The sequence below is a fragment of the Octodon degus genome, unplaced genomic scaffold (assembly GCF_000260255.1).
Source record: "Octodon degus isolate 3935 unplaced genomic scaffold, OctDeg1.0 scaffold00165, whole genome shotgun sequence".
Lineage (NCBI taxonomy): Eukaryota > Metazoa > Chordata > Mammalia > Rodentia > Octodontidae > Octodon > Octodon degus.
This window is the reverse complement of record NW_004524741.1, coordinates 6,052,986-6,072,073: the sequence shown is the minus strand read 5'-3', so window position 1 is coordinate 6,072,073 and position 19,088 is coordinate 6,052,986. Positions and strand designations below refer to the sequence as shown.

At 36.0% G+C, this 19,088-nt stretch overlaps 1 protein-coding gene across 1 annotated transcript in view; it reads right to left on the bottom strand.

The window, feature by feature from the left end:
* The window catches only part of Cnbd1 (cyclic nucleotide binding domain containing 1), a gene marked incomplete at its 3' end in the record, with an annotated part of 439,441 nt that overhangs the window by 349,417 nt on the left and 70,936 nt on the right, over nt 1–19,088 (bottom strand). The window contains exon 4 of the mRNA XM_004643105.1: nt 450–602. Within this exon, the coding sequence (XP_004643162.1) occupies nt 450–602 (153 nt within the window). The remainder of the gene's footprint in view (nt 1–449; nt 603–19,088) is intronic.

Here is a 19,088-nt window from a genome sequence, read left to right as displayed (position 1 = left end):
CTACGAAAAGCCTTCAGTAGTCAAAAGCTAATGAAATCTCAAGCATAATTTGATCTAATATTATCATATAGCACATATTTTGCTTACAACTTGAAATGATAGCCATAAAGTTTAGATAGATAGATTAGATTATAATATATATACATGTATATTCAGTATATTTAAGACATATTATGAATAATGAATTCTTTAAAACTGTGTTCATGCTGGAACAAAGTTCCCAAGCTTTCATGAATCTACCACTAATATAGTGATGGCAAACCTTTTAGAGCTTCCAAATTTATAATTAACAGCCAGCTGTGGCACATGTGCCAGGGGTTTACCACCTCTACATCACTACTACAGCACATAAAAAACGACATAGCACTTATCTGCAAATAACTAATTTCTTTTCTTTAAAAATAAAATCTATTCTGAGATAAAGTAGTAACATGTTTAAAAATACTTACAGTTTCTTTAAGATATGTAGAAATTCTTCAAAAGTTTCTGCAGATCCTATTTGTCCGTACAAAGTGTAGCCACCATGCGCTTTTCTCACATGAACAGCTATGTTGTGCGAATCATCAGGGTGGTACTGACTTCCATCCATACCACTATGTTTTCTGGACAAGGAAACATTTTATGACTGCAAATTGTACAAAATTTATTTATAAGAATTTTTTTCTCCCAACAGGAGAAATGCATTGTTCTGAAATAATTTGTCATTTTATCAATATATCCTTTTTTAATACCTTAGCACTGTTGCATTTGGCATGCTAAATTTAGAAGTTTTTTTGTTTTTGTTTTTTTGGCTTTTTTGAAGTACTGGGGATTGAACTCAGGACCTTGCACTTGCCAGGCAAGTGCTTATTCTATAGAGCTATCTCTCTGGCCCTAGAAGTTATTATATATGAAATATTTTTGGTCTAAAGAACATGGTTATATGCATTACAACTATCTTAAGTAATTACAAAATCTTTCAAGTATTAGTTTATTTAATTTAGGGAAATTTTTCAAGTCAATATGTAATACTCTTCTTTCTACATTTAAAATAGCTGATTTTCAGTGTAAGTTTTAAAAATTTTGTCTTCCATTGTAAACAATGAACGTCCGATGGCAGACATAATTCTTTGTTCTGCTATGTATGTTACAGGCTGAAGTCCCCAACAGCTGTATGAATAAGAAACATTTCCCATTCATTTTCCCATTAACAGATGTTCTTATTAATAAGCATTGAAAATTTAAGGGAAAGGAATTTTTTTTCTTTTTTTAGCTTTTTTCTTTTTTGTTGTCCCTCTCACTGCGCAGCCCAGACTTGTAGTGATCCTCCTGATTTCAGCCTCCCTAATGTTTGGATTACAGGTGTGCAGCACCACACCCAGACTCCATTCACTGGCTCAGTGCACCGGGGTCTGGGCCAGTGCAGCCTGCAGAGCCAGGGACCTAACCCTGGGCACTGTGCTTTACCTAAGCAAGCACTTAGTCTGCTGAGCTATACCGCCAGCCCTCAAAAAGAAATTTTGACAAGATGAGAACAGTGGGAAAATGATAAAACTCTAACTATCATAGATTTAAGAGGCTCTGTTTTGATCTTTATTTCCATTTTCTTTTTCGTTTTTTGTTTGTTTGTTTGGGGGCGTTGTACCAGGAATCAAACTAAGTGCTTGCCAGGTAGGCACTGCATCACTGAGCTATATCCCTGGCCCAGTTGTAGATTCACTATCATAGAATGAATTATTAATGTAAATGAAAAGATTTTAAAATGAACTTAAATATAAAATATTACACAAAGTAACAATAATAAATTATCACACTAATATTTAACATTTAATGAATTTTTTAAATTCTACTCTACGGTGTTACATTAATGTTTCTCATTAACTGTGAGAAAATATTATTCCTCTTTTTTTTAATTTTTTTTATGTATTTGGTACAGGGTCTCACTTATCAGCTTCCCCAGTGCTGGAAATACAGGTGTCTGCCATCACCCCAGGTCTTGCTGGCTAGCTCAGTGAGCCTGAGGGTGGGCATGGCATGTGGCGCCAAAGACTTGGACAAAAAAATATTCCAGAAAGAAGGTACTAGGAGTTTCCTTGGAAATAAACTTCTATAGATGCTCAACTTTTGTTCATAAGTAATTTATTTTATCAAATGCCACTGTACAAAAACAAAGAAGAAGATAGCCTTATTTAACATTTTTATGCTCACTTCATACTCATTTCTGTTTGTGGATTAATTTTTACTCAAGGTAAAATCATAGTGTGAAATTATTTATAGCGCTAAAATTGTTAGTGCATAGTCCATAATTATAAAGGTAATTCTTTTCCTTCCTTTGATGTTGACACTTAAAAATTTTTACATTGTTTTTACTGATTAAGAAACAAAAGAAAATGTCCATAGTGTACTACAAGTTGAAAAACTGAAACAACACTAACATACTCACCCAGAGTTTTAGAACTAAAGCATTTCAGTATGTATGCTACTATGCAGCAATATCCATGTGGACAAATGGCATTCATTTGAGAAGTAACCCAGAATTTAATTTTTATTGTTGTCTTGAATTCCCAGATAGACTTATAAAAGGTATGTAATTCCTTTTAAAAGATTTTAGTTTTCAATATTTTAAACTTTATTCAAATAAAAGGATTCTTACAGTTTCTATTACTTTTTATCAGTATTCCTCAACTTTGTGTTCCTGAGATTTAATGACCATAGTTGGTTCATTTTACTGCTGTATGAGATTTCATTATGCATTTATCTACAAGATTTTGTTTGGGCTTTGTTTCTTTTCTTGTGAATTTTTGGCAGTTTCCTAGAAGCTGGATATTCATTTTCATGTCTGCTTGGCTTTTGCTTATTTTCTACAACCAAGTTTATATGTGAAAGACCTCAAGGGCTACCCACATATTGGATTAACTCATCATTTATGTTTATCTTATTTAATACTAGTGACATCAACTTATTTTCCAAAGTGGCTAAAATTTACTCCTTCATCAAATTGCAACTTTTAGTTGCTCTATATTCTCACAACCACATAATTAATTATGTTATTTTATAAATGTAATATAAATGTTCATCTCATTTCATATAGTTATTCACTAAGGTTGACTATATTAAATTACCAAGTAATTTAATTCCTTATTCGGTATTTTAAAATGGAAACAGTATTTTAATAGGTTGCAATAGTATTAAGATCTTATTTGCCTCTTTTCACTATGTTGAAATTTAATCATGCCAAGTAACAAGGCTAAAATTCTTTGCACCTAAGCATGACTCCAGTCAATGGTACCAAACTGTACAAGCACTTACTGATTTTCACTGTCATATTTTGCAATTTCAACACTCAGAATTCTTAATCTTAAATACCAACTCCTTTGCCTTTGGCCACACCCCTTTGTGATGGTGTGAGTGAAAAACTAAGAAATATATTCCAAAGGACTAGGAAGGGATGTTCTCCTCAAACCCAGACTTGATTGGTGCAGAAGATATCACAATGCATTATCCTCCATTTATGCCTAGATTAGAGCTTTTAAAACTCTTCAATTTTGGGCTGGGGAGATGGCTCAGTGGAATAAGCGCTTCCCTGGCAAGCGCAAGGGCCTGAGTTCAATCCCCGGTTCCGAAAAAAAAAAAAAAAAAAAAAAAACTCTTCAATTTTTTATTCTTCCAAATCATTCCTTCCATCTGGACCTCCCTCCACATCCTCATGTGCTCTATGGGTGAGAGTAACCGGATCATGGGTGTGCAATTCTAGACCAGTCTGCTGATTGGGGTAGTATAGTTCTACATGCGGGTGACGGACAGATAAAGAAAGACCCACCCACAGGGTCGTAGCCTGGATGGAGTGATAAGGGAAAAGCATGCCATGTCATGCCATGTCATGGACCATTTCTCTTCTGCCATGATGCCCCGTACTGATGCTCGTGGACGATAGACTCCAACCTATAGAATGTGAGCTAAGATAAAACCTTCTTCCTTTGACTTGTGGGTATCAGGTATTTTTTCCTAGCAATGGGAGAGTCACTAGAACAGGCTTTTAGTGAATCTATGTAAATTTTTCTAGGTAATAATTAGAAACAAATTAATTTAAGCACTCTTTCTTAAAATATTTTCTGTAGCAGTCTTCCACAAAAATAAACAGACTATGTCTGAATTCCCATCCCTAAGAAGTAAGTTGGTGAATTGTAGGCTTTGGCTTATACTGAATAATAGAGCTTATCCATGTGGTCAAATGGCAAAAGTTAAAATTAAATCGTCAAGGGCAAGTTCTATAATTTACTCTTGACAAACAACCTTAAAATATTCTCATTTCTTATTAAAGAATGAATATTTGATTGTTAGAATGAGGTGAGCAATGTTTATCTGATTTCTATTAAATTAATGATCATGCCAAACTCAGTTTTCTCTTTTCACTTCCAAAAAGCAATAGAAAATGTTCAGTTAAAAATGAACAGTTGTATTTACATGTATTCTTTTGCCAAAGCTGTAACACATTTTCCAGAACACATAACTAGCTCTATGAATATGCAAGAAGTCAAATTGTTTACAAAAGATTATCAAGGATGTTTTTCTCTGAAGGATAAATTAAGTTAAGGAAGATTTAAAAAGTTAGATTATCTCAACTCATCTTTTAATGCAACTATGTATTAACACATCCTGCTAGAATGATAATCACATAGCATGTTCCTTCTTTTCTCACAACGTAAACTGCTTTTACTTACAGTTCAATTCCAAAACATTTGCTGGACTCAAACCAGGCCAAAATTGTTCACTGTTTTCACTTTCTCAACTCCCAAGTATGACTTATTTGTGTCTTTCCACTTTATCCCCTCTATTTTTCCACCCACAGAACGTTGCTGAATTGGTCACACACCTGGGTGAATATAAATCTACATTATCTAATTTTAACTCCTCAAAGATTTTTTTTTCAGGTTTCCCAAATTAGCTATTTGTCAAGCTCTTACAAACACACCTCAATGCTTTTCATCTTAGTGCCTTTTCCAACCCCATTTCCACATCTGTAGACAGCTTATCTCAGTACTAACATTTTCTGCCTGCTACTATTCAGAATGGTTGGGGGAAACAAAAGATACCAAATCGCCCTAGCTATTCAACTGTATTTCACTAAGGTGGTACTTAACTTCCAATTTACTAAAGAACATAATTAAACACAGAGAAAATGAGGCCTGCAAATACTAAGAATTTCTATTCATTGATTTTCAATAATACTCCCTAAGTATCTCTTAGCTCTGACAGGCTAAGGTAAGTAACAAATGGGGGAGGAAACCTCTTTGGGGGACTGCAAGAGTCCATGTAGGAATATAAGCCATATTTCCTGATACTGATAGTAGCTAACCTGGAAGAAGCTCCAAACTTGCACTTATACCATTTTTAACTACAGAACTGAAACTTTAAATTAAAGATGAGCTTTTCTTCCTCACTTGCATAGGGTCTTTGATAAATGGAATTTATAAGACAATGCATAAATATTTCCACTATGTCTTCATCTGAAATTATAATTTCATGATGTCCACTACCTATGTCTTCACTAATGGTATCATATTTGTCTACTGCGTGGATGCTGGCCCATAATTCCATGTGACAAGAATGTTGTCTGAGATCAACTGGTGCTTTATGTATAGCCCCATGAAAAAAATCCATGGAAAGGTGAAGCTCTACCTAACCTTTGAGAAATTCCCCAGGTCATATCCTGCTATCCTCTCTGCTATTGTGCTTCATAAGTGAATCCTTTGTTCCAGAGTTATTTGCAGAAGTGAAATCATATTTTTAGCAACAACAAAACCCCCATTCAGAGCACTTATAATTATAATACAATTTATCAAATTGGATGTAGACTAAAAAAATGTTGGATCTATGGTACATCACACTTGGATTCATTGATAGATGTTTATGAGGTTTTTTATTTCTGGGGCAGAAAACTTGACACCCACAGTTTAAAAGAGGAGCAGTTTGTTTGGCTCATGATTCCAGAGGCTTCAGTTCACAGCATACTGGTAGAAACATTGTGGTAAAAGGAAAGACGGGAAGCAGAGTAGAGAACAAGAGCCAGAGACAAAGAGGTGAGGAATTGAAGAAGGTACCCAATATCACACTCCCATGACACACCCTGAACCAGTCAATTACACAATCAGTTCAACTATTTCCCCATTTATCTTTGCTTAGCTGTCCTCAACTCCATCCCAGCATGGCTGGTTTCTTTCCGTGCAGTACGCACCTGCTTCACTTGTTTCCTGGCTCCTAAAAATTCTGTCATATATCTTTTTCTCGGTATTGCTTCCCTCGAAGATTTTCCTCCGATTCAAAATTGGAAAGCCTCTGGCAGGCAAAGCAAGTTTACCTTTGTTAGCACCTACCCCCAATGCTTCTTACCCAAAGAAAAAAGCATACTAAAATATCTTTCCTTTAGCATAATTTACTTCTTCAGTTCTAATGATTAGAATAGCATTTTCTTAGACTTGAAACAGTAGTCCACTGTAGGAAATCATACACATGGAGGATATTTCTACAACTTGTCATCTCTTTGCTAAAATAATGCCCTAGGTCATCCATGGTTTCATTTCTACTCTATAGTAAAGGGTTTGACTTGGGCTACAATGAACAAGACCAGATCATGGTTCAGATAATTGTGTCTCTAAAAACTTCACATTTCCTCCCTTCATAAAATTTTCTAAAATATCCAGATGTTGCTTTCATGAGCAGAGCCATGTACCCTTTATTTTTCCTTTGCCTTGCCTTTTTTCTTCCCTTTCTTATTCTCTTTCCCTCCCTCTTTTCCTTTGCTTCATCTTTTGTTCTCCACACATTCGTCATCCACTATATCCATCTTAATATCCATGGGAGAACTGATATACAGGCTTTGAAATGTCCCCAACATATTCATCATAATAACTACCAAATTGATTAAATTAAGCAACTAGAATACCAGCTAGGATGATTTTGCATACATTTGGGTAATCAACAATTCAAACATTATCAGTGTGAAAATTATTGTACTGCCTCAGATGTGCTTTCCTTTCACTTGGACAATTTTTACTTTTCCTGCAGCAAGCACCCTTCCTTAGGAAAGCCTTCTCTGACTTTGCACTACACAGTGCAGTACCTTAGCGGGAACACACACACACACACACACACACACACACACACACACACCTCGGTCCCTGCTGACACCCTCCACACTCATTGCTGTTATAGAGCCTGTCAGTACCACCAAGCTCCAAGCATCATCATCCAGCCTGAGTTGCATCAGTCAGAGTTGCTGTTCAGTATATATTGTATGTACTGAATCAAAAAATGCATCATTTTTTTCATAAAGCATCATCATGTTTCTTTCCAGATAGTGTAATTTTAATATTTATTTTTAATATAAGCTAGATATATCCACTGTTTTAATAATAAAAATGAGGACAATACCATCTATAGACCTTGAAACATCTGAGAAAATATGGATTTTATAATCAAAACAATATTTTGTATTCTAATGTTAAGTATATAATAACCTATGGTTTAAACATTTAGCCATTATCCTGAGGCTTGATACAAGATAGCATGAACTAACTTTTTTTTAACCACAGGATAATTCAAACAATACTAAGGAAAGAAATTGAGTCTCAGAACACAAGCCAAGAAAACAATTTTTCAGAGAGATTTTTTAGAAAATCAATCTATTTGCTTTAAGTTTTCTATTTCTTCATCTTCAAATACTCATCTTTATTTTCAAACATTCCCTGAATCCACCTTAAGAGAATTCACAGTCCATTTAGCCTGTATATACCATACCAAGTGATTGTCTCAAAATATTTTGGAGAAAATATATAGTATAAAGAAGTTCCTTACCATTTTAATTGAGGTCAAAGCTACATGTTTACTGTCTTTACACTTAGAAGTAAAAATTTGAGCTTCATTTCAAGCAACTGGGATAGGCTAACCTCCTGAGTATCAAGAGTCAAGTTTAAGCATCAATTCTTTGCACAAAACATATTTTGACAGCTTTTAGAAGGACAGTAATTTGGCCAACTGAGCATTCAAACGTCTGGATCCATGAGAAACATCCCCAACAGAGCTCCCTAGTCAGGCTGCATTTGGGCAGAGCAGTTCTGGGCTGCTGGCAGGAGGAGGAGGAGACAGCTATAGCTTTTTGCTCTTTCAAATTATTCAGTTGAAAATTATGAGACACAAACTAAGGGAAAATTATTTTGCAAAATATCACCATTACATAATATGTAATCCTGGGGACTCCTTCTACATATGGAAAATTACTTCTGCCTCCTTTTTCTTTATTCATTCCTGTGCCTAATTAAAGTGCAATTTTTAAAAGTAAAAAGCTAAAAGATACTGGTTGAACTTCATTAAAATGTTCTTTACAGATATCCTAGCCTTTGTGTCCTAATGAAAGTTCCAAACTAATTTTGAACTGTCATGCCATGCATATTAAGCGTAGCATGCAATTTGTGATTTGCTGCTAAATTTAACTAAACAAGTACAGTTGTCCCTTGGTTGTTTGTTTATTTGGGGTTTGGCAATTCCAGAAAAACCTCATAAAAATAAAAATCTATGGGTTTTCAAGTCCTTCATATAAAACTATGCAATATTTGCCTATAACATGCACATAACTTCTTGTGTTCTTTAAATCACCTCTAAATTATCCACAATACCTAACACTAATTAAATAATACATAAATCATTAACTGCATTACTAGTGGAACCAATGGAAAGAAAATGCCTTTATATGTTCAGTGCAGACACAATTTTCTGAGTTTTCTTTAAGTAATGTATTTGGCACAGAGTCTCACTCACTATGCAGCTCAGACTCCCAGTGATTCTCCCGTTTCAGCCTTCCCAGAGCTGGGATTACAGGCACACACCACCATGCCCAGTCTTGGTCACTGGCTCAGCGTGCCCTGCATGTGTGGCTGGCATGGCCTGCAATGCCGGGGTTCTGAGTGGTTTTGATCTGTGGTTGATAGAGTCCACAGATATGAATCATGTTGTATGATCAAAAAAATACACTTCATAAAATAAATGTTTAAAGTTTTAAAAATGTATTAGAGTGAAAGAAACTATTAGCCCTGTTCAAAATACATTCCCTTCTTTCAAGTACACTTGCTCCAGCGTTCTTGCCACTTTCTGCAGCAGTTCAGGAGGCTCTCACCCTTGCTTTTAGTTACAATGGCCTCGTTGCCTCACTGTCCAGGACTGATTCAAAAAGTTTACCTTCCATGGTCACCTTGACTTTGGGGAAGATCCACAAGTAACTTGGCGACACATACAGAGAATAAGGTAGACAAGGAAAGACCATAATGGTTTTGTTTTGCTTTTATCTGTTTTTTTATTATGTATTTTATTAGTACACATGAACAGTACACAATAATTACATTTATCATGGGGAGTCTGTACTGGCATATGACACACCTTAGTTTTTGTCCCTTCACCTCCTATCCCTTCTAGTTCCCTCCAACACTTAATTCTCTTCCCATTGGAGAAAGCTCTATATCCACTTTTCTTTGATTCTCTTTTCTAAAATCAATTTTTTTTCCTTTCCTACCCCTCCACTTTTGTTCTTCTTCCACTTGAAAAAGATTTCTCTACTTCCCATTATCTATCCTTTATTTTACTTTTATTTATATTATGGGTTAAACTTCTGAATGCTTATGATCTCAAAGTGCATCCATTTACCCACTAATGCTTCAAGTTTATCTTCTTTAAGGCAGTGCTGTACACTATTATGTACAAACACTACACCATCTGTATCTATTGGTTGGTGGTCACACAGGGTGTGTCCAAGATTTAACTACTATAAATTGTGCTGCTACAAATGTGTGTCCATGTACCAGACTAATATGAGGACTTTAACTTTTATGGGAAGATTTCTAGACAGAGAATACCTGGGTCAAATGGAGTATCTATTTTCTGGTTTTCTGAAAAAATCTCCATACTGGTCTCTGCAGAGGTTGTACTAGTTTACATTCCTACCAGCAACATAGAAGAGTTATTTTTTTGCAGCAGCCTGGTCAGCATTCATTATTATTTGCTTTCTTGATGGTGGTCTGCAGTAATATGCTAACTCAGTTTTGTTTTAATTTGCATTTCTCTAATGACAAGTGGTGTTGAATTATTTTTCATGTATTTATTGTCCATTGACACTTTTTCTTCTGAAAAATGCCTACTCATTTTAGATACCCATTTTCTTACTGATTCTCTTATTTGGGTAGAATCTAATTGTTGAGTTCTTTATATAATCTAGATGTTCTGTCTAAAGTGCTCTTAGTCTACTACTAAGAGCTCTGTCTAAAAGAATAGCTCAGAATACTCTAGTGCTCTGTCTAAAGAATAGCTCAGAAAAAAACTTTATGATTTTGTAAATTGTCCTTTAACTCTATCAGTTGCTTCCTTTCATCATAGTTTCTTTCTCATTATTGGTACAAAACACATGAGTCCCTCAAAAAAAGAAATGCTTATTTTGGCTCACAGTTTGTAGAGGTTTCAGTTCAATTTCATCTGGCTCCAAGGTGAGGTTATTTGGTGGAGGGGCAGGCAGAGGAGAAAGAGCCATGGAAAGGCAGGTGTGAAGCAGTGATCCTTCCTTTTTCTTTCCCTTTAGTCCATCCAGGCCACAAGCCTAAAGGTTGGTGCCACATGCACTCAGCGTGGTCTGTCCTTTTCATTCACACCCAGATCTGTGCTAAACTAATCAATGACTAATCCAGCTCTAGTGTCACTCACTCAGGATCCACTCATCCACACAGAAGGCCGGCCTAGAGCATAGGACACTTTGGGGGACATCCACATATAAACCACAACATCTTTCATGTGCAGAAGCTTTTTAATTTAAGACAATCCCACTTGTTTATTCTTTCTATTACTTCTTGCACCATTGTGGCTCTGTATAGGAGGTTCTTGCCCATACCTGTGTCTTCAGGACTTATAACTATTTTTTTGTCTTACAGCATATTGTTTATCTCTTCACATTTAAGTCTTTGATTCATTTTCATTTAAGTTTAGCACAATATAAGACATAAGTCTAGACTCAATCTTGTGCATGTGGTTATTCTGTTTTCCCAGCACCATTTATTACAGTGGTTGTCTTTCCTCCAGTGCACGTTCTTGGTCCTCTGTCAAAACCTAAGTAGCTGAATGTTCCTACTTCCTTTACTCTGCTCCACCGATCTGTATTTCAGTTTTGTTCCAGCAACATGCTGTTTTATCACTGCAGCTTTGTAATAATTTCAAATCTGGGGCTGTGGTGCCTACTGCTTTTCTACTGTTACTGAGAATTGTCTATGCTATTCTGACTCTTCTTGCTTTTTATATGAATTTTTTAATTATTTTCTCTAGATTTATGAATAATATTGCTGGCATTTTGATTGCAATTGTTTTATATCTATACATTAATTCTAGCCCTATCAACTATATTTGTTCTGCCTATCAAGGAACATGGAATGTCTTTCCATTTACTGATATCCTCTTCAACTTCCTTTTTGAGAGTAGTGTAATTTTTATTGTAGAGGTCTTTCACTTTTTTGGTTAGGTTAGTTCCAAAGTATTCAGTTTTTGTTGATGATTATGTAAATGGTATTGCTATCTTAAATTCTTTTTTTCTTGTTTATTTTATTTTATTAGTACATTGTTATGGTTTGTGTCTAGTTGCCACCCTAAAGCTTCATGTAAGTCATGAGGTGGAGTTCTACAGTTTGTGATTTATTCATGATCCACTGGGATTCCAGATATGGGTACTACTGGGATTATGGGTGTGAGTACTGCTGGGATATGGGTATGAGTACTTCCCTCAGCCTGGGGCTGATAGCCTAAATGCAACTTAAGAGAGACAGAGCTTTCTGTAGCCATTGCTGTTGCTGCTGCTCCTCCATTTTGCTCTCTGTTCTTTTGGGCCACCATGAACTGCTGCCCTCTGCCATGTGCTGCTCTGCCTTGGAGCCAGCTGAGTATGGACTGAAACCTCCACTAACTGTGAGCTAAATAAACCTTTCCCTCCTTCATATTGAGTGTCGGGTATTTGTCCCAACAATGACAGGAGAGTAACTGAGAATACATGTTAGTGATTCACACAGTTCATGGTCATCTCAGGGAGTGACTACATGTGTATGCTGCAACTTGGTAAAATCCCCTTCCCTTCCTTGTTCTTCTTTCTCCCACTACCACTTTTGTACCCATCAACACTACGTCTTTACACATGTATGCCTTATAATATTTACACTTATTAGGGTTTTTAGGTTCTTGTGCATGGAACATAGTCTTCTCATTTCCTCTTCTCTTCCCTCTACCCTCTCATTGTTCACTGTAGCATTTCCCTATTGTGTGGAATTTGTCCACTTGTCCCTTTCTTTCTGTTTTTTTCATTCACTTTGATCTCTGCCTCACTCAGATGAAGGACACCATGCAGAATTTAAACTTGAATCTCTGCTTTATTTAATTCAACGTTGTGTTTTCCAGGTGTACCTACTTTCCTACAAATGCCTCAAATTGTCATTGTTCACAGAAGAATAGTATTTCATTATATATACATACCACATTTTGTTTATCCAGTTATCTGTTGATGGGTTTACAGGCTGCTTCCAGGATTTAGCTATTATGAATTGTGCTGCTATAACCATTAGTATGCAATTATCACTGTAGTAGGATGACTTGAGGACTTAGGCAAAGACATACCAAGGGATAACTGGGTTATGTGGAATTTCTAATTTCAGCCCTTTAAGAAATCCCTGTACTAAGACCAGCGAGATCACTCAGTGGACTAAGCACCTACTTAGGCAAGCTCAGCCACCTGGGTTTGATCCCTAGCACCATATGCCTTGTCAGCCCATCTTCAGACATGCTGATTTGGCCACAGAGACCCGGTGTGGTAGCACATGCCTGTAATCCAGCACTGGGGAGGCTGAAAAACAGGAGGATCACTATGAGTTCAAGCTGCACAGTGAAACCCTATAACAATCAAATACATTTTTTTTAAATTTCTTATTAGGTCATTTATTTGGGCTTACTCTCCTTTCTTAAATGTGCTACAAATGCAATGAATTTCCTCTTAAAGCTGCTTTCAACATGTACCCAAGGGTTTTGTTGAGTTGTACGGTCATTGTTATTAACTTCCAGAAATTTTAAAAATTTCTCTTGTGATTTCTTCTTTGACCTATTGGTTGTTGAGAAGTTTATTGTTAATTTTCCAGGATATTTTGACTTTTCCAAATTTTTTTTTGTCATTCATTTTGACTTTTGTTGCACAGTAGTTACATAGAATGTAGGAGGTAATTTCAGTAATTTTGTATTTACTTAAGCAGGCTTTGTAAACCAATATGTGATTTACTTTGGAAAAAGTATCATGTGCTGTAGGAAAGAATTTCCTCTTAAAGCTGCTTTCAACATGTACCCAAGGGTTTTGTTGAGTTGGAGATGGATTGACTACACTGTAAATAACTATTAAGTTCATGTGTTCAACAGTATGGTTCAGCTCTGAAATTTCTTTTTAGCTTTTTGTTTCTTTGAGAAAATTGGGTGTTATAAGTCCCTACTGTGATTGTGTCAATATTTATTTCATCTTTTAATTTCAGCAATATTAATTTCAGATGCATATATGTTTGTCAGTGTTATGTCTTCTCATTGGATTGTTCCCTTCACTAATATAGAGTGTTCCTCTTCTAATCCATTTTAACTTTAAGTTTACCCTATCTGATATTAGACCTGCTTGATTTCAGGTTCCTGGTGCATGGAATGTTATTTTTCATCATTTAATTTCAGGTCTAAGAGTATCTTTTTGGAATAGATGAACTCCTTGAATGCAACAGATTGTTGTATTCTGCCTTTTGACCCAGTTTGTCATTTTGTGTCTTTTGATTGGCCAGTTAAGGCTGTTAACGTTGATAGATATTACTGAGATATATTGGTTATTTACTGTAATTGTCTCCTTTTCATTTGATACAGAGTCTCACTGCACTACATAGTTAAGACTCATAATGATCCTTCTGCCTCAGTCTCCCTAGTGTTGAGAATACAGGCATGTACCACAACGCCTGGTTCCAGGGCCAGCATGGTGCACCTGGGGCTCCAGGGCCTGCACAGCATGCACTACCAAACTCAGAACCTTGGGCTTACCAGACAGGCCCTTATTCTGCCAAGCTATCTCCCCAGCCCAATCATTGTGTTCTTTATCTCTTGGTATATCATTTGCTTCACTTTTCCTGTTGATTTTTATTGTTTATCCACAGACCTCACTAATGTCCTATGTGTTTTGAGGTGCCTTTAGTACTATATTTCTGTCAAGAATATTCATGAGTATTTTTTTCTAGAGCTGGTTTAGCACTCTGGCTGGCTTTAAAATTGTAGGTGTTCTGCTGTATGTCTGCAAATTTAATGGGGATATGCATTGGTGAACTTCTCCTTTCTTCATAATTATTTGGTATCTACTGTTCTATAAGTATCACTTATTTATACTGCCAAATCTTATATTAGGAAAATTTTTCTTAGATAATTTCTGCAAGCATGTTGGTGAACCCATATGTTCTGTCTTCTAGATTTTCTCTAACTCTCATTAGCCATATATTAGATTTTCCTGCCACTTAGTAGCTCTTGGGTGGCCTTGTCCCTTATTTTCTTTTTGGCTTCCTTGAGCTCTATCATACTTCACTACTTTGTCTTCAAGTCTCTGTCCTCACCCTGGTCATTTCTGGAATGTATAAATTCTATACTGTTTGACATATTTTAGAGGAATCTCTTTCTTTATTGAATCTGTCGTTTAGGTTTTTAACTGTATTGGTTAGCTTATCCAGAGTTTAACCTCTTTCCCTGAAATTTTCCATGAGTGTATTAAGTGTCCTTGCTATAAATTTTAGTGACCTTTTGCTCTACCTCAGGGAAGTTGGGCGCATCAGAAATGTTCTATTTCCTTATTTCCCTTAACTAAGGGGCATATCTTTTTTTAATTATGTGAGTCCCCCCTCCTTTCATTTTTAGGAGATTACTGTTAGAAGGGCACTATAGAAGTGAGACAAATGTGTGGTTAGGTGGTTCATGACACATTTTAGTAGGATGCTGCTTCCCCATGAGTAACTTTTAGTTCTGTGTGGGCAGTTCTAGTATTAGCTATTTTTTTTTTTATTTTGAGTGATTTTATGTCTGTCCATACAAGCTGCCACAAGAATTGGCTCACTTTATAACAGCATCTATATTTTTTAAACATGTCTATATCATAGTCTTGATAGTTCCTCTTCCCCATTTGTCTATTCTCTTGATGGGGGGAACCTGGACATCTGTTAAGTCAGCACCACCCTGTATGCTAATATCTGTGTTGTGAGCAACTACATCAAAGACAGCAATGTACAATACAAAAAACATGACTGAACACCTCTCATCTTGCTCTGCTAAATGTGTACCATTTCTAATGTCTTATCAATTATTATTATTCTCTCTTTAATATAACCTGAAAAATAAAAAAGTAAAAAGGACAAGAAGAAAATTAAGGTTTATTGAAAGCAAGCGTTAATGTTTAATTATTTGACCAATCTTGCATACCTATATCTGAGAAAGAGATTTGACAATAAAAATATGTAATATAACATCCATTGTTAATTTTTTATTCTTGTTTGGAAATTCTGTACCATATGTATTGTTTCATGATGCTCTATTTCTGTCCTTGGTTTACTATTTGTTTTTGCTTTTGTTCTTCTTTCTACTCTTTAAAATAAAATTTATTTTTTCTGGCATATGATATTTATTCAGCCTGAAATGCTCTTACTTTCTATTGTCTGGTTGGCATTATTTCTTTCTCTCTTTTTATTAATTTTATTGAGAAAAAAATGCAATGTGACAGCTTCAAAACAGGTTGGTAGGAGACTTACAACAATTAATACATTGCATATTGTTTTCTTTGTAGTAGTCATTCATAGCACAAGATTCAGACATGATATCATGTCCAGACACTATTAGTACAGATCTTTATTCTTATTGTATTAAGAGAAAGTAGCTATATATCTATCCTAAGTATTTTGTATATACAGGTATAAAATTGTCCTTCATTTATAGCACCTTTTTTTGTTCAGTTTTGTCAGAGATGGGTATTCCATTGCCATCCAAATATTGTAGGTACATGAATTCAGCAAAATATTCCAGTACAGTCCAGTATTCCACAATAGTAGTGGGTTATCCACAGGACTGGCAAAGTCCTAATCTGATGACTTGAGCCTTCTATAGCTCAGCATATTAACATGGATTCATTTTTCATACCTCGCTTATATACTTTTCTGCTGGATGGTTAAGACCAAAATAAAGCAAGACCTACATAATAAAAAAAAATGTAACTTTTGTATCTGACATGGTCAGTCAAGTCCCCTCAGAAATTATCCCAAAACCCTGGAAGAGATGTGGTATTTTTATGCAATGTAGTATTACTCAACTATAAAGAATGATATACTCGAAGCCTTCATATTCAAGTGGATGCTACTTGAAGATATACTCATAAGCGAAATAAACCAGATGCACACATGTAAATATTGCATAGTCTCCCTCTTAAAATAAAATTTAAAAATAAGTTTAAAGAAGAAAGCACCATTCTACCAGTGTTACAACCTAGCATATACATGAAGCCATAAAGGCAGATCACCCCACATTACTAAATAACCCAGGAGATATACAAAATTTGGACCAATAAAATGTCTGCTGAAAATGCCAACTAGATATACCAGTAAATCAATTCATATGTGAGTACCAAGTCACTTCTTGACTATAGAGTCTGAGTGATCACAGTCCAGTTACTCCTATGTTCACTCCACTGCAAAAGTGGAGTTAGCTTGGGCTCAGGGCCTCTCTCCGCCAGGTTGTAGGCATTACTGAAGAGTGTGCTTGAGCCTGTGATCTTGAGTTAAGAACACCGACTATCCTCCCTGGGTGCAATGGTGGGTTTGGCAGACAGGCTCACTGGCATTCGAGGGAGTCATGATTGCTCCCACCCTGGGGATCCCTGGGAAGCAGTGGCTCACTTTTTCTCTGCTGCCTCTAACTGTATAGGATTCTGCTGATCCAAGTCACATTTTTCTTCTTTTCAGCAGAAATGTTACTGATTTCGCCACCTTCTCCCTGGTGTCTACACCCCTAAGTTCTTTCCTGGTGAGTTCACTAGTAATGTACAAAAATGCTATTAATTTTTAAGTGTTGATTTTGTATGCTGATACATTGCTGAATTTACTTATTAATTCTAGGAATCTTTTGGTGGCACTTTTTGAATTTTGCAAGCAGATCACATCATCTGCAAATAAAACTTTTGTTCATCTTTTCTTGTATTCTTTCCCCTTTCCTGATGGCTCAGGCTAATATTTTCAGGACTAGATTAAACAAAATGGCAAACCACAATGTTTTACCAATGCCTTTTTTTTTTTTTGCGGAACCAGGGATTGAACTCAGACCCTTGCTCTTGCCAGGGAAGTGCTTAGTCTACTGAACCATCTCCCTGGACTTTTTTTTTTTTCCGGTACCGGGGATTGAACTCAGGACTCTGCACTTGCCAGGCAAGTGCTTATTCTACAGAGCTATTTCCCTGGGTCCTTCACAATGTTTTAACAAGGCTGACTTTCCATTGCGTAGCACTCACCAACAGCATTCACCAGTTTCTGGGTCATACTTTCTAAAGACTTTCATGAAAAAGGACTTTCAGTACTGCTTCAGAAAGTGTCAAGAATAATGGGGTAAATATACTAATGTACTCAAATGAGTGGGACTGTTTTCAGGAAGACTGTTGTCAGTGTGCCTTTTACTGTAATTTTTTTAAAATTTAGAAATTCATTGTACCCATGTATCAATCACCTCATGTACATAATGACCAAATACAATTCACAATCATGTAGTTTAACTGAAATAACCCCATAAATGAATGGATGAACACTCCAAAATATGCATTAAATCTTCCCAGTAGAAGTTTTTTGCTAACAAAAGAGGCAAAACTTATTGATTTTATTTTACATTCTAAAAATGCATCCAATGTGTTGAGGCTGGATTCTGATATTGTAATCTGCTGATTAGCAGCAAGTTTTTACCTGGTAGCATGGTAAGCACCTCAGGCCCCACCCAAGACCTTCTGAATCAGAGCTGCCGTTTTAATATGTTCCCCAAAAGGTTTTGTGTGCACATTAAGGTTTTAAAGACACTAATGTCTGGAGTTTATTAAAAGTAAATTTGACAGTAAAACTAATTTCTGTCATTGATAGCTGAGTAATAATACCTCCGTAAATACTTAATAATTACCTTTTGAATAATAAATCCCCACTGTTGAATTAAATATACAGGAGGTCATTAGCCTGAAGCTAATATTCATGAAGCCATTAGCCTGAAGCTGTCTCTGTACCTTCACTTCCTAACTAAAAAACCTCAACCTAATTTAGGAAGTAAACACCCAAAAGCTTAACTAGTAGTATATTTTTTTCTAAGAAATAGCTGGTTTCAGCCAATCATAAACAGAGGAGCTTCAGCCAATCACAGGCAGCCAACTGACCATATCATTTCCAAACAAGGGAAATGACTAAGCACATCAGAGGTCCAAATGTCTTGATGCAGCCAATCAGATGACCTATCTACTTTGCTTCTGAACCTGCCTATAAAATTCATGGCTCACATTGCTGGGTGGAGCTCTCTAAACCTCTTCTGGGTCTGAGTGCCATCTTAGTAATGAACCACTTTTTGCTCTGAAATGCACTCGATTAAGTTGAATTAAAGTTTTTCTTTTACCCCAGTGGAAAATTTATGTTGCTCTCTTTCACAATATGTTTCTTTAGATCACAGTGTAAGTGAATGGCATTCGTATGTTGTTTGCTTGCTTGCTTATATTGTTCTATTTTCTATAGTTAGCACTGACTCTGCTGAGAGCCTGAAGGGGGTTATTTCCCGTTGTCTTTGATCTATGAAATTACTTTTATTTAAAAGTTCTAAATATTTCAGTTTTTCCCCATTTAGGATTATGTTAGCTGTGGGGTTTTCATAAATGGCTTTTACGAGATTGAAGTAGAGACCATCTATTCCAATTTTCTGTAGGACTTTGAACATGAATGAGTGTTGGACTTTGTCAAAAGCCTTTTCTGCGTCAATGGAGATAATCATGT